This window comes from Anas acuta, chromosome 11 (genome assembly GCF_963932015.1).
Source record: "Anas acuta chromosome 11, bAnaAcu1.1, whole genome shotgun sequence".
Classification (NCBI taxonomy): domain Eukaryota; kingdom Metazoa; phylum Chordata; class Aves; order Anseriformes; family Anatidae; genus Anas; species Anas acuta.
This window is the reverse complement of record NC_088989.1, coordinates 9,199,169-9,224,520: the sequence shown is the minus strand read 5'-3', so window position 1 is coordinate 9,224,520 and position 25,352 is coordinate 9,199,169. Positions and strand designations below refer to the sequence as shown.

At 34.1% G+C, this 25,352-nt stretch overlaps 1 protein-coding gene across 3 annotated transcripts in view; it reads right to left on the bottom strand.

Annotated features, from left to right (window-relative positions):
• Positions 1-25,352, bottom strand: part of CFAP20DC (CFAP20 domain containing) — a 67,832-nt gene that overhangs the window by 5,590 nt on the left and 36,890 nt on the right. For all 3 annotated transcript variants that reach the window (XM_068694513.1, XM_068694511.1, XM_068694512.1), the window contains 3 exons: positions 22,042-22,245; positions 16,915-16,976; positions 792-883 (listed from right to left, as the gene is read on the bottom strand). In XM_068694513.1, coding sequence (XP_068550614.1) covers positions 792-883; positions 16,915-16,976; positions 22,042-22,245 — 358 coding nt within the window. The remainder of the gene's footprint in view (positions 1-791; positions 884-16,914; positions 16,977-22,041; positions 22,246-25,352) is intronic.

Here is a 25,352-nt window from a genome sequence, read left to right as displayed (position 1 = left end):
AAAATTCTGTTTTGCTGTCATAAACAATTACAAACACACATCTACAAAAAGATTCCCGATTTGAGGGCCATGATCTATTTCAGGCAGTAAATCACTAAGACATCTTCATCCTTAAGCAGTCAAAATACACAGGTCAGATTTATGAGATTTCACATTGAATTCCCTGGACGTGAAAAAAAAAGTAGGTATCTAACACAACAAAGAAGAAAAAAGGGTGTTTGAAAAAAACACACCACAACAGGATATATGTTTTATTCTATTGCTGTTGACTTTCCAATTTCAGCAAAGTTCTTCACCATTCTCTAAGCAACTGCCATTATAAATGAAATCTATAACGCCTGAGGTGGTGACTCAGCAATCTTTACTTAGGAAACCATGCTTGAGATTTCATTTAAAGATAAATTTGTATTTTTTCTTCGTAATGCAAGTATTATATACAGAACCCAAGTTGTTCTGAATATGAATTTTAGTTGTTGCATTCTTTCTTTCATAGGTTTGCCATCCACACTATCATCAATTCCTTATTTTAAACAAATAAGATGCATTTTTAATGAGGCTAATCTATATCTAACCAGAATGTTAGGAAACTGTGACTGCATAAGTTATTCTTTCATCAGAGGCAAATAATACTGCATGGAAAACTCTGCTAGCTTGCACTGAGAATAATAACTCTGAACCCAAAATGTATCAGTATAAAAAAAAAACTACTGGAAAACAGAACCAGTGCTACAGAAACAGCATTTATAAATGTTGTCCTATCCAGGTCTTTTTCATTGTCTTCATAAACCTACCTGGAATACTCTGATTTGCTGAAGATTTAGTGTGCTCATCCGGTTTTTGGCTTGCAGGAGTGAGAGGGGGACTGAACACGTTCAACCAGTCTCTGAAAAACACAAATAAAATATCACTCCTAAAAGCACAGATTGTGATCCCATTTGTTGGAATAATTTGATTTTTAGAAAACTTTCAGAGGAAACCACAAGTTGTCAAGTGTGATGAAACAAAACAAAGCTGGATTTTATTATTATAAAAATTTAGTTTATAGCTAATACAATTTAAAAAGTTAAGGCTTTCTTCTTTAGCGTTTTCACCTTTTCACACCGAAAACCTGTGTTCCAAGGCAGGCTTGCTTTGCAGATTTCAGCTGCTATTGCTCTGCCAACCAATGCTGTACATGAGGTGTGATCCACAGAGCTGTGCCCTGCAAGCCTACGGGACTCAGGGGAGTCCTTGTCTGAGGAACAGGCTTGGGAGAAGCCACCTGTGTTTGATGAGAGACTGTAGGGGTCCATGTGATTGAAAATCCTTACCATCCCTAGAGAAAAAGCTTTAGCGGCAATTGTAAGAGCTGTGTTTGTCCACTGTTTGGAGCTGCCTGATATATGGTGAGCAAGTGCTATATAACTTTCTGAGTCTGGGTGGTCCATGAGCGAGAGCTGAGCATAGAGATGAGATGCATGCCATGAACAGTGTGATGCCAACTCAGTGCTCGTGAACTGTGGGAAAGCTGGTTTGTATAAAATAATGTACTCTTTGCAGTTCATTTTCACTTTTAAATTTTTCAATAAAGGGATGGAATTAATGATCAAAGCTAAGAATAACATCCTAACAACTTTCCAGTGTTTTCTAAGAAGGAAATACTGGATTGAATCAGAATATTCTTAAAAATAGTTGTTGATATCAAAAAAACAACCTTTGCAAACACGTTATAAATATTTGTTTAGAACAATTTATTATTTTTATAAAATTTGTTATATGCTGTAAATAAAAAAATTGTTATCGAGCACTACATGGTTTTATTTGCTGACCAGAAGACAGGACTCATCTCATCACAGCTATCACAGATCTGTTTTACTTCTGTGAAGAAAAAGGTTTTGGTGGAATCTTTATCACAGAGAAGGGAGTATGGAACTTCTTCACCTATTTAATTTAATAAGCAATTTATGCCTCTGCTGAACACTACTTTGTGATAGCTTTTAAAAATGATTTTCCCATTATCATACATTGATGCAAAGTTCAATGTTCATTTCACATATGCCACTTTATGATACACTGTCTTTGATTGCTACAGCTCAAAGAAAGGAAAACAGAGCAGTCCTTTTTATTGTTATTTTGTTATTGCTATTGCTTTTTTTATTGCGAACTGAACTGCTGACTTTTTCACTAAAAAATGGGATAGGAAACACATGTATGAGATTTCATTCATTTTATACTACCAATGAGAGAAACAGCCCTGGAAGGACACATCCAAGTCACAAAGTTCAGGCAATCCTTGTGTAGTTGACCACATCTCACAATTCTTGTCATAGAAGAAACTGATCTCTGTACACTGCTTTGCTGATGTTTCCCTATGTTCCCATCTCTCTTGTTCAACAGTTAAGTGTTTTTAACACATTAAAGCCTCCATAGAACTAATTGTGGAACTGAATGATTGAAATTTAACATTTTGAACAGATTTCAAAGAACCTCAGTAAAACATCTTATATCGATAGAAGCAGATCCATCCTTTTTGACCAACCTTTTTCATTGCAAGGGAAGGGATGTAGATGGGAAAAGGTGTCTTTAAATTCCCCTATGTTTGCTTCATGTCGGTGGGAACAGTGCAGCTCTACAGAGTAAATTAGTTTGGGATTGATTTAATTTATGTCTGGCCATGGTTGTTCCAACAGCTGGCACAAGAACACTTTACATGCAAACTTGTACTAGAAGCTGGGAAGATTTGCTAGGGCTATGAAAGTAACTTCACCATCAGCAGATTCCTCTAGAAAGGTTGAATTTTCCCAAAGCTTGACAGATTTCTTTACATTGCCAGACTGTATCAATTGTCCAACACCAAGTAAACAGGTAATGTACATCTACTTTCTGAAAAGCCTTGATGATCTCATGTAAAATGTGTTTCTGACAGAGAAACCTGGCAAGGCTCAGTCATGTGCTGTAATTGCTAAAATATGCCTTTTTTTGTTTGTTTGTTTATTGTTAGTTTTTCTCTTACTTCTGGACTTGTTATTGATTCCACATCATCTCCTGCTGGCATGTACACATAATCTGGGGTGAATCAGGGGACAACCACCTATCTGTTTGCAGTCAAAATGGAAAAAACTAATTTTCTGCCTCAGGAAACAGAACTGCTGGTGTAGAAATCCAGCAAGTAGTATAGCAGATTTAAAGGAAGAGATATTGATTTTTCCATCATTTCAATATGTAAAAAACATAGTTCAATCTTTTTTTTATACCATCATTCTATTTCCACATATATGGCCAACTTCACAACCTATCCTTCCCTGCTGTTCAGCCAATGCCAGTGAGAACTGGTGCAACTAATCCACACAGCAATATCCTTGCCTAGACACCTCATTATTAGCTCTCTGTGTCATTGCTTGCCATTTTTGCATTCCCTGAATTCACCCAAAGACTATTCATTTGCAGCAAAGTTTCAAGAGCTTCCAGGAATAACAGTTAAGTACATGCATATGATATTCAGTTGCATGGTAGAATTTATTTTCCATTTCTGCCACTTGCACGTGTGTTTTTTGCTGCCTCGTACTCTGCCAACATGAAGCTAAACACTAATATCTGAACATGCTCACAGCAAGCAGTGAGAGAGCACTAAGCTTTAGCACTTACCCAATTCTCCACAATTGTACTGAAGCATAAAGTCAGTAAAGGCAACCTCTTTGAGAAACTGCAACGATTTTAGATAAGGCAAGGCAGAACTATTAGTGCTAATCTACATCTCCGCTTCCCAAGCTACCCTTTTTTCCCAGTTCATTACAACTTAAAGACGGTGATGTTTGAGACACAGAGAAGGACTAGCGTATTTCTGCTGGGAAGACTGCAAGGACAGAGGAAAGATGGTGATTGCTGGTAAAGAGAATTAACTCAGTCAGACTAACAAATGTTAAAAAGTAAAGAAGCTTTAGAGCATACATGAAGTTCTACAAGTCTGGCACAAAACAGAAGAGTTTACAGATCCATGTTTTTCATAAAAAATACGTATCAGATCATTTCTAAAAAAAGAAAAAAAAAAGGAATTTGTACCTGGAGAGCAGAGGATGAGGAGAGAGGAGAGGATGTTAGTATGAAGGAAGAAAAGACAATAAAGCAATTATTTCCAAGGGAAAAGAAAGATAACTCATTTATAGAACATGGAGGGAGGTTGGTAATCATGTGCCATCAAACCAGTATCTCTCTTAAATTCATGGTTCTTTCAGGAAATTTACAAATTTCAGTTTAAAGTCTCATCTCTGCAAAGTCTTCCTGAAAGATATGTCTGAGTAATCAAAGATGGGTGATTATTTGTATGATTTTGTCCCTTATTTTTTTTATTCAATTATTTGAGTTAATTCTGCTGTATGGAAGTTGTTCAGTCTCACCTTTATATTTATTATGAGGCACCTGGCTCAGGTGAAGAATTATTATTTTTTCTAGCAGGTGTGAGTATAAGAGCTAAGGATTTCAATGGTTCTAAAGGGAGGTAGAAGTGTACGTACTTATGACTGAGGCAAAGGAGGTGCATGGTAAGCTTATTATTTCCTATTAAAATAGTCTGGAATCAGTTCATGTTTTCTTTTTTCCTCCCACTGTCCAAGAGAAATGAATAGCTTTTCCACCAAGAACAGTACATAAACCAGTGCAATATTAAGGATCCATTATTGACATAATATTACTTCTAAGGTTTTACACAATATATATTAAAAACTGGCTTATCACTTCCACATGTCAGTTAGCAATGTCTAAGACAGTACTTCATAAAATTTAAAATTTAAAAAAAGAAGGCTTATGTGTGCTGAAATCTTCTTGGTCAAGCTGCAGCAGAGAGTAAATATTTATAGTTGTTTGATAAACCTCTGAAACATGAGCTTACACTGGTAATTCTGATAGATGCTGTAGTCTTGCAGTCAATACAGACTTTTTCACAATGAAATCTGCAGATACTTTTAAGGAAGCAACTAAAGCATGTTGGTGTGTGGGACAGAGTGTATATGGTAATTTGAAAAAAAAAAACAACACCAAAATTCTGAGAAAATTTGTTGACCTTGCCTAAAAGTAAAGAGCCCATCATGGAGAAAATCAGCAATTAACACTTGAGAAATGCAGACTGTGGCCTGTGTTCCCATTTATTGTGTTTTTATTTTGATTGAATAAAGAATATTTCTGGGGTGAACTTTGAGAAGCTAGTTTATCTCCTTAAAACAGAAAAGCGAATCAAGCACTCTGACTAATTAATGACACTCTATTTATGCTACCAATGCCTCAAGCTATAATCAATGCAATCAACATGCAATAAACTATCTAGAGCTTTTCTGATAACAATGCTGAATGCTAAGTAAGTCTTTTGACATTGTGACTTTTTTTGTATGAAGGCTTGGAACAGAAAGATTCCAAGCATCTTTAATGCTGGCACTGAGATTCTTAATTATTCTGGATGCAATTCTACATATCAAAATCTAATAAAACATATTTCATGCCATGGGCTTTTCTAAAAAAATAAAAAAAAAAACTTTCAGAAAGTAAGTGTCATATATTGAAAGATCACATGATAACTGAGCTGTGATGAAAAACAGAATAAATCTTTGGGATTTATGAACACAATTTTTAGTTTCATAACAGAATAGTAAATTTTTCAGAAAATGGCATCCATCAGTAAAATCTGTTGAGAAAATTACCAATGCAATTGCAATACCAATGGCAATACCATATAAGAACTATTGCCATGAGCAATAATACCATCAACAGAAAAATGAAGAATCAGGGCTTTGATTTAAATCTTGCTGAACAACTTTGATACTCCTATTTTTTAAAAGTTGCTTTTTAGGTTATCCTAACAGATGGAATGAGAAAATGCCAAATTTCTTAAGTATAAAGATATTTAACATTTCTGTGAATTGAGATAGCATACTTTACCACTTTTCTTTTGGATCTTATTTAATTTGTATTATTTAAATCAATTAGATCATTTAATCCATATTATTAACACAATTAAAATGCTTCAAAGTTTCAGTACAACAGCTTTGTCTAATAGTTTGTATAGGAATTGAAAGGAATACTCATATTATTAGGTCAGCCTAATAATAGCAGTATACTTAAAAAATGCAAGGCAAGTGCTACATTACATCAAACCAGAATGAAAAAGTAGCATCAGTTTTGTATTATTAAGAACACATCAAATTGAGGGATTATTAAGCATCTGAAGAGTACAATCAATAAAGAACACAAAAGATGGTATTTAGCTGCATGAACTACTTAGTAAATTTTTATGAATACTAGAGGAGAACTGGCTCATGTCTGAGTGATAATAAGAGAAGCACATTTGCCTCAAAATTATTTTTTACAATGAATAATTTGATTAACTCCGTTGAGGGCCAGAGAATGCTAATGTATAAATCAAGAGTACAAAAATATTTTAAGGAAAAAAGGACCAATTCTTGACATCTAGTGCTCCAAGTAAGTAATACCTCACTATGATCCACTGAAAGCAAAGTATGAGCTCATATCTAAAGTGTGGTTCATATAAATTAAATATTAAATTCAGGTAGGATGAAGACCTATTTTTTCCCACTTTGTTTGAATTTTTAATTGTATCTATTTAAAAGAGGTAGCGAGAGATCAACTTAAATAAATAAACACAAAGTCACCTAGTTTTGTGACCTAACCCCTCACCCATTCCTTGCTACATTGGTTTTGGAGCTTCCATTACTTTTTAAGCTGCTAAACTTTAGTAGATCTGAATTTTCATATTTTTACATTTCTGCTGAACTTCATGGGTATGTATAACTTCCTTAATTTAAATCAATTACTTTATAAACAGTTATTTGGATTCTGCTTTGTAATATATTATGTATGCATGTGTAATGAGATTTTTTAAAAATAGAAACATTTCCATAGAAATAAAATCTTCAATATTAGTTTCAGAAGTAAAGCAAAGACTTCTGAAAGCTATTAACAATAAGATTTACTTGTGTTATATGCAATCTTATGTTTTTTTTTTTTTTTTTTTTTTTTTTTTTTTTAAAAATCAAATCTCAGGTCATATGACCACATGTCTGTAATAACTGTGAAATCATCTTAACCTTAAATTGTCCATTTTGCAAATAAAATGCTTTAAACAATTTCAGTTGTGAATATTCTTATAAGTCCTTAAACAAATATATCATAAACCAAGCAACATTCAATATTAATTTATAAATCACTTTTCAGTGTCACTTTAGCTCCAGATGAGTAGAACAGTATCTCTACAATGCAAAACTCATTGAGTACAGAAGAACAAGATACACTACCAAAGGAATACAGAGTATATTATACATACATATCAAAGATTTTTGAGTTCAGATTTTAATAAAAATTTGAAAAAAACACATAAATATATGTCTGTATGACTTTACATGAACTGAAAGCTATATTTTACGAAGAAATATCAGAAGGATTTAAGGTCAATCCAGCAATACATTGATGATTAAAAAATGCAAGATGTGCTACATTGTATTATTCTCCTGGAGTGTTATTGTAGTTTCAAAATATCATTAAATCAGCACAAACCAACACTTATCATTTCCTGCACATTTTTCACAGTGAGCTACATTTTGACTATGAGTAATCTGTTAATCTGTTCTTTGCCTCACAATCCGTCAAAGTGACAGATTCATTCCATCCCTAATACATAATATCTTCATTTACTGTATGCCTTACTGGAACTTGTTTTTTTGCTACCACTAAGTTTTAGAAAATCGTGAGTGTATTTACAGAATGACTTTTCCCTGTCCCCAAACCACTTCAGCAAATCCAGCCTGCCAAACACCATACTTCCAATGGAGACAAAGAGACTCCAAAAAAAACAGAAACCACAATCTAAATTGTTAGCTGTAATTTACTTAAAGGCTAAGCCTCTAGTTCATCACCATGTTTACTTGCTGGCTAGATTATAGTCTTGATGTTCAATAGCAATATAAATGACACTAATAGAGAAAAAACAATGTTTTATCATCTAATTTAAATAAAATACTGGCCCATTCTTCTTTGCTCATTTTGATTCAGTTATCAGAAGACCAGCTGTATAAATTGGACCTAATGAATTTGTGAAGGTGTGTTAAAATTCCTGTATACGAAGCTAATCTTAAACAAGTGAATTCTAATAAAGTACATCAGATATTCATTGATCAGTGAATCAACTGGATTTCCACATTTAATGAAGCATCTGTTAGGAAGGATTTGCTTCTTCTTCCACATATTTTTAACAATTAAATAAACCATGCATTTTAAACATTATGTTTTAATGTTTCGTTATTCAGGAAACACCTGAACTTAGAACCCAACGAGTCTTGTCGCAATTAAAGTAATTCCTTTCCTCCACAGCCAGCCACTAATGGCACTTTACTATTCTGTGCATCCTGGATGTAGACTGCATCCCATTTAACTTTTAATGGATGACATGGAGCCAGAGGGCTTTTAAAAATCAATGGAGAGAACATGACTCAAGAGAACACTAACTTTATTATTATCAAACTTGTTAAAGGTGATACAGTTGAATGTTCCTAGTCTGTGAAAATTATCTTTCTTTTTCAAGAAAATGAAAAAAAAAGCTAGGAAATGCTGACCTTCTAGTATCTTAATACCTTGAATGGTAAAGCGTTAAGCTAGAAATTTGATCATTACCAAAAGTGAGAGGTATGGTACCTTTGTCTAATTCTTCAAAAACAACAGCAAATTTTGCTAACAACAGCAAAATCACATAAAGGAATCAAAACCAACACTCTGCATGATGGATCAAAGCAATTGCACAAATGATACCGAGATGGCAGGGTAGGGAGGTGTGGGCATTTGTGCCCTTGGAAACACAGACAGTTTTGCTTTTTAAGAAAAAAAAGAAAGATCTCTTTCAGACATCCTGCCAGGAACAAGGGATGGCTAGTCAGTACACGAACAGTCAGCGTGTGTTACATCCTGGGAAAGGCTAAAACAGTTGGCTCCTTTGATATGAGAAGTTTATCAATACACTCTTCCAAGCAGTAGTCACATGAACACAGGCTTCTACAGATATGAACCAGCTGATTTGTTGTCTATGGGCAGCAATAAATATAAAATCTCTTGTCTCACCTTATGTAGGCACTGACACTTCATTCAGGGAAGACTGACTGAAATTTGCCTACCAAAGCTATGGGGCCATATACCATTCTCTTAATATCTTTATTCATCCAAGTGTCATGAAGATGCAAAGGACAGCATCGTAAGCATATACATTTGGTAAAAAGTGCCATTTGCAGTACCCTGCTATTCTGTACTGACATTTATACTGCAGGCAGAGGTTTCTGGACAAATCTGCATGTCAATGTTATCGCACAGTTTAGAGTACTCCTCACCTTTCAGTATTCAGTAACCACTCTCTTTCAAGAATGTGAATACAGCCAGGTCCTTTGCTTTTTTTAACGATGTACAGGGGACATTGAAGGCCCTACATCTGTTCAATGTTATTTTTGCTGCTGTAACATATCATGCCCATTAACATGGGTGATGACCACACGAGACATGAACCAAGGCTAACCTGATGTGTGCAGCCCCAGATTTTCCTGTATTTTTTTTCTACAGTACTAGTCTTGAGGCAGATATACAAGCATATTCCTTTTATTGAGAAAAGAAGCACCTGCTGTAAAAGAAGAGTATTTATAACTCTACTTTTAAAGGGGGATAGAGAAATAGGATAGGACTGAAGGATATAGCATCAGCAGATGGCAGAGGAGATGCTGACCCTATCCGTAAGACAATGTGCTGATGTACAGTATAGGATAAGGGCCTTGATTCTCAGCTCCTGAGATTAATCAGATTTTGAGGCCAGAAAGGGAGACCAGAGGGCCAGATACATCTTTCATCTTTCTCAGAGTCTCTAAGGAGCTGAGAGACTGCTCCACTAACAACTGTTGCTATTAAACTCTTTTTTGTTGTTCTTTGGATAGTTTCCTTTCTCATATTCTTCAGGACAGTGACTGATATTTTTGCACAAAAGTGGTTTTAACACCCATTATCCTGAGTGTTAGGAAGGATAACAACATGGACAGTTTGGGGTCACAGAGTTATGACTCTTGTTATCATGGACAACCTCAGAGTCCCACTCAGGGACTACGGCTTATGTTAAAAGAAGAGGCTTTCACACTCATCACTCCTGCAGTGTCCTAGAGCCTACTGCTTCTCTGTACAGTACAAGCTTATACTGCATATTGTGAATTACGAAAAAGGTTTCACACATATAATCATTTCTGACGAGCCTGCATGTTACAAAGACTGATTCCATAGAAATGGAGATCCTGATTCCACAGCCCTCCCTATGCAGATAACGGCCCCAGAGTAGCTGTTAAGAGTATGTGAATTTCTACTTTGCTTTGGTAGGTTCTTAAAAAACAAAACCAAAAATAAAACCCAGAGAAGTTTTACAATTGAATCTGTTAACAAACCTTCTCATCTCCCACTGTGCAGGTAACCATTTGCTGGAAAAAATATCTGCGGTCTGCAGATGGCCAATTCTCAACAGAATGAAAATAGCACAGTGTTCATTTGTTATTACTTTGGTCTTACTTGAGAAGTTAGGAACAATAGTAGGGAATAGTTGACTTTTTTTTTGTCTTTGCTTCATTTATGCATATAAGCGTAGTTAGAACACTCACTTTCAATGGCTTAGGAATATTCAGAAAAAGTGTGGAACAATAAAAACATTCTCAATAACTTCTGAATCTACTAGTACAACAGACAAGCTACTTTATATTAACATAGACTCAACAACATGGTTAGGAGCTTTTGCCATGTCCAGTCCCTTAGTGTATACACTGCCGCTTTTAGTTTTCAGATTCCCATAGAAGAGAAAGCAATTTCTGGATTATTTTAACAAATTTTTATGTGTTAGCCACCTGGTTCTCAATAATCTTTCTGAAGCTAAGCTTTTTACCACCATGATTAAAAAATTTAATCTTTTCAATTAGATGTTTCCTGTGCCATTTGCTTCTATTGTCATGTTCTTTTTCATGCATATTATAACCTGACAAATGCAGCAGCACTTTGCTAATTCAGATTAACGACTGGGAGACCTATTGTAAATTACTCTATTTTGTGTATGAGTAAAGTAAGTGAACAAGTACAACGACATAGCAAAGTACCTTTTGTGATACATTGTTTTTGTTCACTTATTTTGACAACTGTTATGTAATTCTGTAATACTTCATAATGTAATATTGTCTGTTTTGCAGAAGTAATGGAGTTGTATGACTTCGATCTTCTAATGAATCATAAAAATAAATATGCTTCTTTGTTTGCAAAACTCATTCTTTAAATTTCCTTCTCAACTTTAAGGTATTCTCCTATTTAAGCCCTTGCCTGGAAGTACGGGAGACAAAGATGTTTTGCATTTGAATTTTACAGCATGCATGCTAGAGAAATTCTGGCTTAGTGCAAATAAATGTTATAACTACAATCTTTCTCCTACTGCGTCATTTTATAGGTGAGTTTAATCTTACTGAATCTCTGAGAGGTGCAATGACATGCATCAGCTACTGGCATGTGTAGTTTCCGTCTGGGATGGATGAGAACACTTGAATGGTATCCTCAGAACTGAACATACCTTTAATATTTGTACTTAAGTGTTTGCAAGGTTTGTGGATTTGTACTGACATCATCGATACTTTATGTAAATGTCAGGTGCCATTATCACGGCAATATTTATGGCAACAATAGATTATGAAAAAGACTGGTACCAGAAAATTTTAAATAAAGTGTAGAGTCATTTAATTCCTAAAATTAATAGAGAGTGGTCATGCATATAAAGAACTGACGGTTACGTTCAACTAATTTACTTGCTAATTTTACCAGCTATCAAGTTTGAAAAGAAGTTAAAAATGTATTTAGCTAAAGAAACGTGTTTATCCATTTCATGATTCATTATCATGAAATTGTCATTCATTATGACTTGTATACTGTGCATACACGTCATTACAAAAATAAGGAAATCACATTGTTTCGTAAAGTAGTAACTAAGAATATGTTTTTTTTTTTTTTTCTTATGGCAACATCTACAACTTTTTTGAGAAACTTAAAGTTATTGTCCTCTTCAAACATGTTTATCTGCAAGTCAATGAAACATTTATTTTATGATGATCAATTTTAAATCTATAACATTTATTGTAATGTAAAACAATAGAATACAATTACAAAAGGCAACCGTTGTTTGCTCATTTTTTGTTATATGAACTATTTCCATTGGAGACATACTTTTACCAAAAAAGGGAAGAAAACTTCTTTAGTTGTTTTTTCCTTTTTCTTTCAGATTGTAGACAAAGGAAGAATGATGATATCCCAATCAGTCTAACATAACATACGTAGGTTACAGTAACAAGACAGCTTGCTTCAGTTAGCTTGTACCAAACCAATGTGAGGTGAGGCGACTATTAATCATTTGTCAATGACTGCAGGCCCTTATCAGCCTCTTATAGATACAATGAACTTTATATCACATCCACCAGTGGCAAAGCTACAAGGGATTTAAACCACAGTAGTGTGACACTTTTTATAGATAAAACATAAATCTAGACAAAAAGTAAGCCTGACTTGCATCATCTATTTCCATTTAGCAATTTTAGTAAAAAACTTTATAATGCTGTTTTTCCTTAAAATTTTAGGGACCTAGTGTGTTCCTTAGCTTTAAGGGGTTTCTTTTTTATTTGTAACAAAACCACTGATGGAAACTAATTTAAACACAAAAATTTCACGGAAGAAGCAACTGACTTGCATGTACGGGGAAGATAAATCAAGCTTATTTTATGAGTCAGCTACTGGACTGGCTTGAGACTGGTACTGAATCCTACCACTGCAGAGCAACTGTAATGCTTACTTCTCATAGCGAAACTTATGGAGATAATAATATGCAAAGCAGGTCAGGGAATCATGGAGAAGAATAAGACACTGGAAAGGGTAAATGGGAACTGGCAAATAACATCACATAGCTTCTTCAATTTCTTGCTGGGATTTCAGGGCTGACAATCTACATCATCAGCTGCAGATGCACTCTCAGTGTTAACAGGGAATCATGATCACCCAGCAGGTCCTACAGCAAGGCCAGCTCCAACATATAGGGCTGAATGGGTGGGTACACTATATTTGGATGCATACACATACTTTCACGTATCAGCCAGGCAAGTGTGAGCTTCCAGCAGTCCAGCTCTGGGCTGGAGCTGGTAAGGGACTACAGTCCTATTTACTCCTAGTACTTCTGTGCAGGCAGCCCTGACCAAGCCCACAGCAGAGGTACAGACTGTAGTTCAAAATATGACTTTTCATTGACTGATATACTAATTAACTTCTGCAGATTCCAGCCACCTTTGGAAAACCCATCAGCTCCAGGTATATAGAGCAATTTGGGGAGGTTGTTGATTTTAGAGCCGTTAACATATGAAACCCACCAGCCAATAATATGAACAACAAATTAAACATCAGATTATAAAAAAAAAAAAAAACACAACACATTTATGAATGAAACAACTTCATTCAGACTTTCTCGTAAAATGAAGCCTGTGGTGTACATGCTATTCTTACATTTTTGGACATAGTCCAAATTAGGTAGATATTTACTATCATCAAATCTTTGTGCCCACAATTCACTATGAGAATAGATTTTTTTTTTAACAAGTAAAATTAAATGTCTGGGTGAAACCTAACTGAAAATTTGCCTATGTACATTTTATATGAAATTACTGAAGTAAAATGTAATTCCTGTGAAAGGATACCCAATGAAGTTCTGAAATATTTATGACCTACCGTAGTATGGTTTCTGGGGAACAGCTGTTTGAACTTCAGAGGAACAAATTTAATTTGGTAGAGTGGGAAGAGTTGAGTAGGATGCCAGCTGAGGAGCTGGTGAGGCAATGCTTATAAAGAAGATTTCATCTTTAAAAAAATATCTCTTTCTCAAAGATGGAAAATCAAGCTTTTATCAGAAATAAATTTTCTGAAGAGCATCTGTAGTTCAGAAAATGTATTCATAAAATTAGGCTCAAGTGATCTTTTTTATAGAATAGTACCACATTTTGCAGTTCAGTATGACTGAAATTCCTTTTCAATATTAATTTTCTTTCAGCATTTCCTTTAATGAAACTTCCAAACTTTCTATAACACACACATATTTTGAAGGACAACGCTGCTTAAATGCTTACTAAGTAGATGCAGAGTACATAGCAGCTTCCAGGCCCTGCACTGGAGGAAGAAGTAACAAAGATAATTAGACTCCTATTTGGAGGGAAAAGAGCAGTTCTGAAGTTCAGCTAGGACCATACAGCAAGTCAGCCTGTGGGAACTGCATAGCTAAGGCTTGAAACACTGTGCATCTTCTTGCTCATCTGGCTCTGTAGCCTCTGCAGTCAGCCTGTCTCCTTTCATTAACTGGTTCTGTGCCTTGCAAAGCAGCGTGATGCGGGGGTGATTTGTACTGCAGTAGCAATATTCTTGGCAGACTTATGACCTTTACCCAGTGGAACCAATGGAAAATGAGTCTAGCTGGGTCTTTTTATTGACTGCATTTCCATTATCTTCACAGGTGCTTTCTTTCTTGGCTTGTTCTTTTATCTTATTATGGACAGAAGCTACATTTACTGGACAATAGCTGCCACATTGCTCTCTTCTCATTTCCCAGAAAATATCACTAATACACTTTTTAAAGTTATGGCAGGCATGTTGAATTCTTTATCACTTTTAAAAACAAACTCTTTGTTGTTTCAGTAAGTGCATCATTTAAATGTCTTGATACCATGGTATTTCTACCCATATTCTACATAGAATATACCAATTTTTCAAATATTGTCCTGTGTGTTCCTCTACGTAGCTACAGTAATTTCACAAAGATTTAGATATTTTTTACTTGCCTGTACATTACCTATTAAAATTGGCTTTTAAAAAAAGCTCAGGAACTAAGTTTCAGAATTGCCAATTTTTTTCATCTCTCTCTCATTTATGTACACACCCTATACGGAAAACATTACTCAGTTTTCCATTATAAATGAAAGGTAATGATCTGAATGATGGTATTCCAGTCATATCTTCTCAGGTTTTAATATCATGATGCAAACTGACCTCGTAATTTTGTCATCTTCTGTATTTACAGCCCAATAATACTTTTCTGGCAGTTCACAAGGGCTACTGAATTTATGAAGCATTTGCAAGTATTCAGGTATTCTATGAATACTTTGCCCACATTTCTCGAAAATGACTTGAAATTTAAGTCTAGTGTGTGTATTGGATTAAAATAGCATAAGAACTAAATTGTAATTTATATTATTTTGTTTTAGATTTTATTATATGAAAATGGAAGTTTTCATTGTAGACCATATTAACTTAATATGCTGAAATGCTTTATTTTTACAGATAATGGTGTTTATTCTCTTTTTCAGTATATAAAATGTACTGAGTATAAAATTGCTTTAACACATGCATAAAAGTAATAAAACCCAACTCAACCAACCTATGGGTAAAAAGCAGAAAAACAACACAGCTTGTAGTAAAATACAGGCTATTCTAATATCATCATAATTATGAAATCACTTCTGGAATACAGTTCTCGACAAATTGTCAGTCACAAATTACCTGATATCTTAATCTGTGGACTGTAGTCAAGTGTCTCCATCCACTTCATCCACTTTAACATTAATAGATAGAGACAGATTCTCTGATAAGTAGCACCCAAGTTAGAGAGGTTTTCTAGACTGACATCAGCACACAGATTTACATATGAAATGGAACAGGAATCCAGGATTGCATTTTAACTCCAGTAATATACTATGTGCACCAAGAAACATATGCTGCAATAACTGACACATCTGGGTGAACTTGCGCAGCAAGTTTCATATTGTTCACTCCATAAAATCTAACAAGAAGATAATAAAAATGTGGATGGAAGTGAAACAAGTGACTGAAAACATCTATGTGAGGAGAAATACATATTATGCTGCACAACTGACTTGCAGTGCATGATCATAAAATTTCACACTGTTGATATCCTGAAAAAAAATCAAGCAAACTCTTTCATGGTCGTATCTGAAATGTTCTCTCATATTCCTCCCAACATCCATGCATTGTCCAGCTAAAATCTGGACATGTAAAATCCATGTTAATTTCTCCAACTGAAAGTGAAACGGGACAACTTTTTGAAATAAGTACACCTCCTGTTCAGGCTGTTAAAATTTTGTCAAAGTGGTGCTGGGGTTTCACAGGCAGTTCTAAAACAGAACAATTAATTTTGGTCGTCTCAACTTTCATCATTTCCCTTTAGCCACCCTCTCCTCTTGTCTTCAAATCCCTATCTTACCTTACGATAAAGTCACAGGGATTTTGTTGCTGTCTCCAAACAAAACAGATAAGACAAAGAACTTGACAGCCAAAATACATTGTAGGCAGGATTCGTCTGAACTATCTCACAATGTTACAACATAGCACCCTCGCCTGAGTGTGTTATCTATTGAAAAGTCCTGTTTAATTAAGGAACGTTAATTTTTTTTTTGTAACAAATAGATTCCCTGACATCTAGAGTCACATGCACAATTTTACTTCAGAGCCTTCAAAGAAGAGAGACAGAGAGGGAGAAAGAAACAGGTGAGAGGGTATATATGTCAGTTGAAGAAGATTTCCTGAACCACACATCAAAGCAGGTTTAGGAGCCAGGCCTTTGCCGGCTACTTTAAATACACAGAGGTACATCCAAACCATGCAGAATCCAGCTCTGCATTCTGGGACAATGTAGACATACTGCAACCTGTAGTCAATGTCTAAAAAGAGCAACAGTAAAGCCCTCTGAGAGGAGGATGCAATTGAAAAGAAATTAAATCAAAGAAAGTCACATTTAGCATTCAGAACACTCCACCTTAATTCTTACTGCCTGGGCTATACACGGAGTCTTACCGTGGGTTGGAATGAGGAAGCGGGCTCATTTCTTTCTGATAGTGATGCTCCTGACTGACGGGCTATTGAAAAAAACAACAAAAAAATAACAATGAGAAAATAACTTTGCAAATATACTTTCAGAATGTTCAAAAATATGTAAGAGATCATTTATGAGGATAAACATTTGAAGCTTCTGATATTGGAACTTTACAGTCTTTCATCTAATCTGTGAAATTTAAAAGGGTATTTTAACTAACTTTGTATTTAACAGATGATTCTTGTCTAGGTGGAAATAAATATGAATTAAGGAGTCGACCACACAGTCATTTCTCTGCTGTCTGTGAGAGTGTGTGGACAGAGTTGGGAAACAGAGAAGGAAGGTTGGAAAAGGTTTGTCTGTTAGGCAAGTCTGGGTTGTATGTATATAGGAAGCATGGTGCAGGGACACTTCATTGTACTTGTGCACACCCAACCATTCTTAAGGCTACACACTCCTGAGTGAACTGACAGGGCTGGCAGGCATGTCTCTTATCTTTTCAGAAGCACTAGGGAATGTTAGTGGTCCCACATGAAGGCTGCTGAAGCACACATGCTTCTTAATAGAACTGCTGATTTGAAACCTGGATTAAGCTATTCATGGATTACTAACAGTGGACGGTATGAATATTCATAAAAAAGCATGGTTATTTAAAAAATAACCTTCAAATCTTACCTGCTTATTGTAAGAATGTGCATCTAAAAGTTTGAAATTGCATTATTTGGTGTTTATGGCACTAAAACAGCTATTTGCCATAAAAAACAATATTCATAAACTCATAAAAATTCTAAAATTCTAAAATTCAGAAATATATTTTGTCTCAATGTATACGTTTCCAGAGAGGACCCCCTCACATTATCCCACACATCAAAACCAGCTCTAAACAAACCAGTGAAGCAATTGCAGAAATAAGTGAAAACACAAGCACAATTTAAAAATACTTGTATGAATTAGTAAATGCAATGGCTAAAAATAAATACGAAGTATTATGAAAGGAACTGTATTTTTACAGAAATCAATAAAAAAATCAGTACATTCACATGGTTTCAGGAAGTCAGGAGGGATGTTGTAAAATATATGCTCAGGATGAATGACATCCTAATTACTGCCAAATATGAGTCACTGCCTGGTCGTGGATAGTGCAATTCCCACATGATGGCTAGTAGAAGACTGAGGATGAGACAGAAAGTGAATTAGTCAGTCTATGAACCAGAATATCTGTCTAAATAATTTTTAGTCTCATTTCATAGTAAGGAATAGTCTGCCTTAGTTTTGCAATTTGACTTGATGTGAATAGATCCCTCCAGGGGTTGTCAAACTGAGCTCTCAGCTGGAATAATTCTGGGTTTAAATATCACTCCTCTTGTCTGTCAGACTTCACTTCTGCCAGAACATTTTTGTTTTAAGTGGCTTTCTTTTTTGAATCATCACAATGGAGGTCAGAAGACCTTCCCCAAATTAGGCGTGAACTTGGAAATCTCAAAGGTTTTTCAGGTCAAACCCGATTAGATTGAATTTATATTTAGGAAGTTGCTTGGAGAACAAGTAATCTTACTGCTCTGTGAGTACTCCTTCCTTGAAAGACGGGTCTTAGTGGTGAGCACATTTTGGAGTCTGATAATAGAGCATTATACCACTGCAATCTCTAGGATTCATCAGTGAACAATCCAAAAGAATCTTCATTCTCCTTTGCATTTCTGACTGAGAATCAGGGAGCATATGCAAGAAGATACCCTGAATTCTCTTATATGTGATATTGGTCCAAAATTCTTGTGTTATATTTAAGTGATGTCTGACGTTGTCTGGAAACAGCTTGCCAAGAAGCTGAATGTGCCATTTCCCTGACAGGGCAGGAAGATCTTACTGGATCTTTAGAACAGAGCAAGACATTAAAGTAGAATTATTTTCCAAGCTTTGCAACGTTCCTTGGATAATAAGCATATGTGTAGATATAAACTAACATTATACTCTGCAATATAGAGAACTGCCTTTCATATTGTTGTAAAGACAGTGTTTAACTTCACAGACCTTGAAAATTAAGAAAATATTCAGGTAAGACTCTGTAAAATAGTGTATTTTAAAAATATTTAGTCCAACAAATATATATTATGAATTTGGAACTTTGCCCTGTGTCCCACACACTTTTTGCAAGGATTTGCAGCTCTCCCATGAAGTAATTTATTTTATATTTTTTTAAAGAAGCTGCTTATATTTATAGCTGGGTAATGTATAATATTCAAAGCTATTTTATTCCTTTATGTCTGTCATAGTTTACAGCAGCTGCTAAACAACTTGCATTTCAACAATTTCTCCTAACAGCATATACTCAGTTTTTGGTAAACTATCATAGGTTGTAAAATACAGTTTTAGTATATCCATTTTATAGTTTTTAAGGACATCTGTTCATTTGTTCTAACTGCAGCTTAACAGTATGATTGATCTATGTGCCTTTACTTCAGAAGAGTTTCTGAGATTCATTAGTCAGTAATAAGTGCAAAATTTTCAATGAATCTGGAAATCACACTAACAATGACAAGTGATGGAAAAAATAAACTTACTAAAATGTGTTTTATATATAAAGTATTACTTTTATATGTACATTCACTGTCTAACATGACTATATCCTGCACTGCCTTACAAAACATCATATGTATTTCAAAATGAAAGATACACAAAAATCTGCCGTCTGGTGGTGCTGTTGCCATAGATTCCAACAAGGGACAAAAAGGTTATATAAAATGAATGAAAATTTAGAATAAAAAAAACCTCCTTATTTATCTTCTTATCTTTGAAGTCTGTAAGATAAAGCAGAGTAGATATTACTGATTTAAATAATCAAAAAGATATTATCTTGAAACACATGTAAGCATGAAAGGTTAATCATGACAAGAATTTCAAACTGTCCTTAATTTCTTAAGCTACTACATAAGGATTACTTTTTTTTTCTTTTTTTTTTCTTTTTTTTTTCTTTTTTTTTTCTTTTTTTTTTTTCGTACAGCCAAAATCATTTGCAAAAGCAAGATTGCTACAGACACATACAAACCTTTCTCCAGTTTGCACATGTCATTTTGGAATTGGTCATTAGCAAATTCTCTCGAGTCAACTTGTATGATGGTAATAGTAAAAATCAGTGGACATAAAAACAAATTTGCTTTTCTTGTACATATAAATATCTTAACATCTATAAGAAACACCTCTGAGTAAAAACTGGAAGCTGAAGAAATGATGACTTTACTTTTTTTTAGATCTTACATCAGGATCCTGCATGGTAGAAGACTGAAATACAGGAGCAACAACCTTTGAACATGCTCTAATCACACTGGATAGGCTGTATTTTGATCTCTCAGTTATGTAGACTACCTACATGTATGCATACAATAACACATTTACTGCACATGTGAATGCTAAGTGTGGAGATTCTCTGAAAATAACTATATGAAATTACCTGACAGATTTATAGATTTGTAAGCCAACAAAAAACCACAGCTATATAAAATTACAATTTAAATGACTAAAATATTTTATCTAAACACTTTTTTAAACTAATGTCATTAGTCTGAAACATGCAGAAACTGATCAAGGCAGTGACATTAAAGAACTGTTGTTGCAGCCACACTGGGCTTCACTAAATACTGGAGCAGTACATTTAATTTTAAAAGATCATTTTGTTTCAGTCATGTAATTTGTATTAGCCAAAACTGACTTGCCTAAATATTCTTATCAACTTCCTTATAATTAAGCTAGTCCAAAGTTAATAAGACTGCTATTCTCTTTACTTAATTGAGTTCCATTTGTCTAGTCTTGCAGACATATACCGTTTGATTCTACATAGTGAGTACTAAGTAAATGCATCAGAAGTACGACAATATCAACTAAATGCACAAGGTGACGTATCTCTGATAGTTAAAGCCAACTATTAATTTTCTGATGGCCTGCAAAATATGACTCTGTAAACCAAATTCTTCTTAGTATAATTACACACTTATCAATACAACTCTTCTCATCTGAATCCTTCATTTACCACAAAGTTCCAATGCTACGTTGGTCATTCATTATGAAAGATTGCTACTACAGGCCTCTATTGGGCCCTATAGGTCCCTGGAGATAATTTGCAGCTGACATTTCAGAGCATTTCAGAGCATTTACCCTACAATAATTTATATTGAGGCAACACAGCAGTAGTTACTCTTCTCACATGGGACCTGCCTCTGAGAGTTATGTGCTTTACTTAAGCCATATTCATTGCTTATTATTGTTTCACCTATAATAAAATAAGAACTATGTTGCTGTGATATAAATGGACTATGAGGTTATCTAGTTTTACAGCAGTGCCTGAAAATTCCTTCATATAGTTGCTGAAATGCTATTCTATGATTTCATATGATCAATACTCTCAGTAGTTTACAACAAATACACCCCTGCTTCATATAACAGTGCTCTGTCACATAGTGGAGGTGTGTGATTTTGCACCATTTTGTGCCAGGAGAAGTAATGATACAAGGTGTAAAATACAGAAGGATCACACTAAGTGTTCAGAACTACTGCAGCTTCTTTCCACTATTCTCCTTCTTCAGTCCCTTAAACAGTTAGCTGTTCGGTAATGAGCCTTTATCATTCTAAGAAGCAATTATTTTCCATTACTCATACTACAATGCAATTTCTGACTGGTATATATGGGTTTCATTCATTTTGAAACTATATTTAAGTACTATATCACACACACCTGCAGGTTGTCAGATGCTATTGTGACAAGCTGTAACGCCTACATGATTATTCAGGATTGTAGGAAAGAATATATATAACAGATTTGCTCCTTTTCCATGGTGGTCCTATAGAAGCTGCAGAAAGTGCACATTTTCTTTGTGTGTTTTACTTGTCGATTTCTAAAAAATGCTTGGTAATGATAACTTAAATTGCAAAGCTACTCCAAGAAATATTATTAATTATTTTATATATATATATATATATATATATATGTATATATATATATATATATATATATATATTATTCATTATTATAATATTCAGGACCCCTCAACCTCAGAATTGATAGGAACTGTGTAAACACTCAGAGAATTTTACAAAAAACATTGCAGGATTAGACTTACTGGTGGGAAACAAGAATTCCAGGTTGCTGTATCATCACTGCTTGTACTCATGCTAACATTGCAGTTGTCTATCTGTGATGCGCTTAGCCCATGAGAGATCTCCGTATCCCTTAATTCTTCATTGTGTTGCCTCTTCATGCTAGCCAGCATCTGTAGTTCAGATACACTCAGTCTACTTGTCTGGTAGTTTTTCCAGTCATACTCCTATGAAATAAAATGGAAAAGTCAACAATATAGACCAGATGATGGAATAGAATACATGAATGAAATGGATACCTTGGGAGATCTTTTGGGGAATCTTCATGAAGCTACAATACTTAAAGAGAATCAGAATTTTTACTAGAAAATGTTAGTTAATAGATTTCTGTTCAGCTATGAAGATGAAGCATATTTGCATATCATTACAAGAAGGTAGAAGAGTACAAATATTATTATGTACTGCAGTTTGGATCCAGAATAGTTGGTAAGCTGCTGTTCCGTTGTAATTAAAAAAATTGATTATTAATGGTAGTATTAGTATTAATAATAATATAAAAGCAGAATCCCAAAAGTTTGAAAATCCAGCAGTTAAAATTGCTTAAACATTAAATGCAAATCTTGAAATAAGCCCAACAACATGGTTATAGTATCATAAAAAACATCAATATAATATTTAGTTATATCTCAAGTACAGAATAAAATTTCTTTGGAATGCTACACGACAGCACTAAATTTTAAAAGTTATTTTGGTAACTTGCTAGTGTGTACATTTGAAAATAAATGCCACTATTTTCATTTTTCTTTATGCTCACTGGTTGAATTGTTAATGTAACTCTAATTGTCATATCTAATAATGCAAAATGTTCACTTTCACTAGACAGATTATGAAATAACACTGTTCAAACAGGAGGTTATTTTCAGTGACACAGTAGTTTTTTTCTGTTTTAGGGAGTTTCACATACCTTAATGAAAATATATTTTTTGGTAATCAGGAAAGCATTATTGTCTCTCTGATCCCTTTTCCTGTAAGTTTTTTTTTTTTTAAAGTTTTTTTTTTTTTTTTTTTTTTTTGTGTGTCTTCAGTACCAGACCAAAAACAGATAATGAAGGATTAGAAAGATACTGCATTACTTATTTACTTATTTCCCCATCGGAAGTTTAACTGGGTATATGGCCATAGATTCATTCACAGTACTGAATTGCATAGGATGTGTAATACCAAGCACAATGGAAATGAATTTTGAATCAAGGACAGATTCAGAAACCTTTCTCTTTTAGTAATACATGTAATCACATCATGCAATGAAAAGAACCTTGATTTCAGCTCAAGCTCTAAAATACTTTACTAAGTATTTGCAAAAATAGTTTTAGAATGAAAGCACATAGTATAATTTTATTTATTCATGGCTACCATAAAAGAAATCAACAATTATTATCTCAATAGCATGTAAAATAATAGTTGCTATTTTAATTCTAGGTAAGAATTCAGCAAATGTTACCGCCGAGGACTAAGTCTGTGGGAGTAGCACTTATGTCATACATTTTTGACATTTTAAGTATCTCATTCTGACTACTATGATACTGGAATCATAGAGTCACAGAATATTGCAAATGAGAAGGGACCCAAAAGGACCTTTGAGTCCAACTCTTGCCTCGACACAGGATTACCTAAAAATATGTCTATCAGATTTCTCTTCAAGCCATCTATTGCAAATAATGGTCAGAAAGAAAATTAGCACTGAAATAACAAAGTAAACAACATTTGAAAGCAAGTATGCCTGCGAGATGACAATCAGCAGGTAAATATATCACATAAAGCTGGATTTATGATTGAAGGGTGCTCAAATTCAAACAGTTGTGCAAGTTCACAAATCTTTGTGAAAAGGATAATTAATTAAAAGGCCTACTGTAAACATTTTACATTTTTTATGATGTATCTCAAATTCTTAGCTAGATGTCTTTGTAAAGGTCATTTACAGATTTTTCTACAGAGTCATCTAAAGCACTTGGAGATTACTTTTTCACACAGATAAATACAGTCTGCCATTTTGTCTGCGCAGTGCATGAGCTACCGTGATTAGCACAGCTGCCACCCCTTTTACCTCTGCCTTTTGAGCTCAAAGCTTTATCCCTGAATCATTTGATTATTACTACCATTTTTAATCCCACAGTAATAAATGACATTTTCTGTAGACCTTACTAAATGTAAGTTAATAGTTCAGCTACTATTATTTTTTTGTTCTCTACACATCAAGCTTGCTATGTTTTATCTGGAAAGTCTGATTTGCTTTGATGCATTAGTATTCTACCAGACCTAAAGCTGTTAAGATTTTCATTGATCTTTCTGAAGCTGTTGATTTCCTGTTAATTTTTCTATACAGAAACCTTCTGTATTTAGTTTATTTGATCACTTTAAGAGAAGCTCCTGCTTATCTTTCTTACCTCATATAGGAACCTATTGGTATGCGGTCATTAAAATGACAGAATGAACTAGCACTGTGCAGAATAAAAACACTAAGAATTGAAAGAACATTTTTCTCATCCTTCTTTTTAATAAAGGCAAAATATTTCCCAAACCTGAGAGTCTTTTCTTTAAAATTTATGAAGAAAGACGTATAGATTTGAGGAATTTTTACAAAAGAAGTTAAAAAATTTGATTGTCTTTTTGACTTATTTCAAACTGTTATTCTGTTTTCTTTTCTAGTAATGGTCTTATTCTAGAAATACTATATTCAGAAAGGAGAAGTAAATGACAGTTTTCCATCTTTTACATCCTTTACAATAAATTCCTTCTTTTAAAAGAGAAACAGTTTGGACTATGTATACTTTAGCTTCAGATGATGAGTACAAAAAAAGCCTCTTCAGACTTTTTACATAGTCTTAGCTGATTTTCAAAGACAGAATTTAAAAATTGAATTTAAGATTAAGTTCACTTTGTAATTTAGGAGAAACTTTTGATGTAAGAAGTAAATTTGCAGTACTTATAAATTTGTCTAAAATGAGTATTTCATTTAGTAATTAAAACCTTATCTCGTCTTTTTGCATATTCTCCCCTTATGATAAAAAAGCATTTTTATTAAACTCTGAAAACTTTTGCTAGATTGACAAAACCTGTTGTTTAAATGATTTTTTTTTTTCCCACATATAATGACATTTGCATTCTTCTAGGTTCAAATGATTTATTCAGAATTGTTTGAATGTAGTTATATGTGTGGAAAAGTTTAATTACCAGCTATCTACATGGTTGCGATATTACCCAGAGGGCTGTACTTCTTTCTTAATTAAAAATATTTGAACTTAATAATAGAGAACTCTATTAAAACATGAATAAA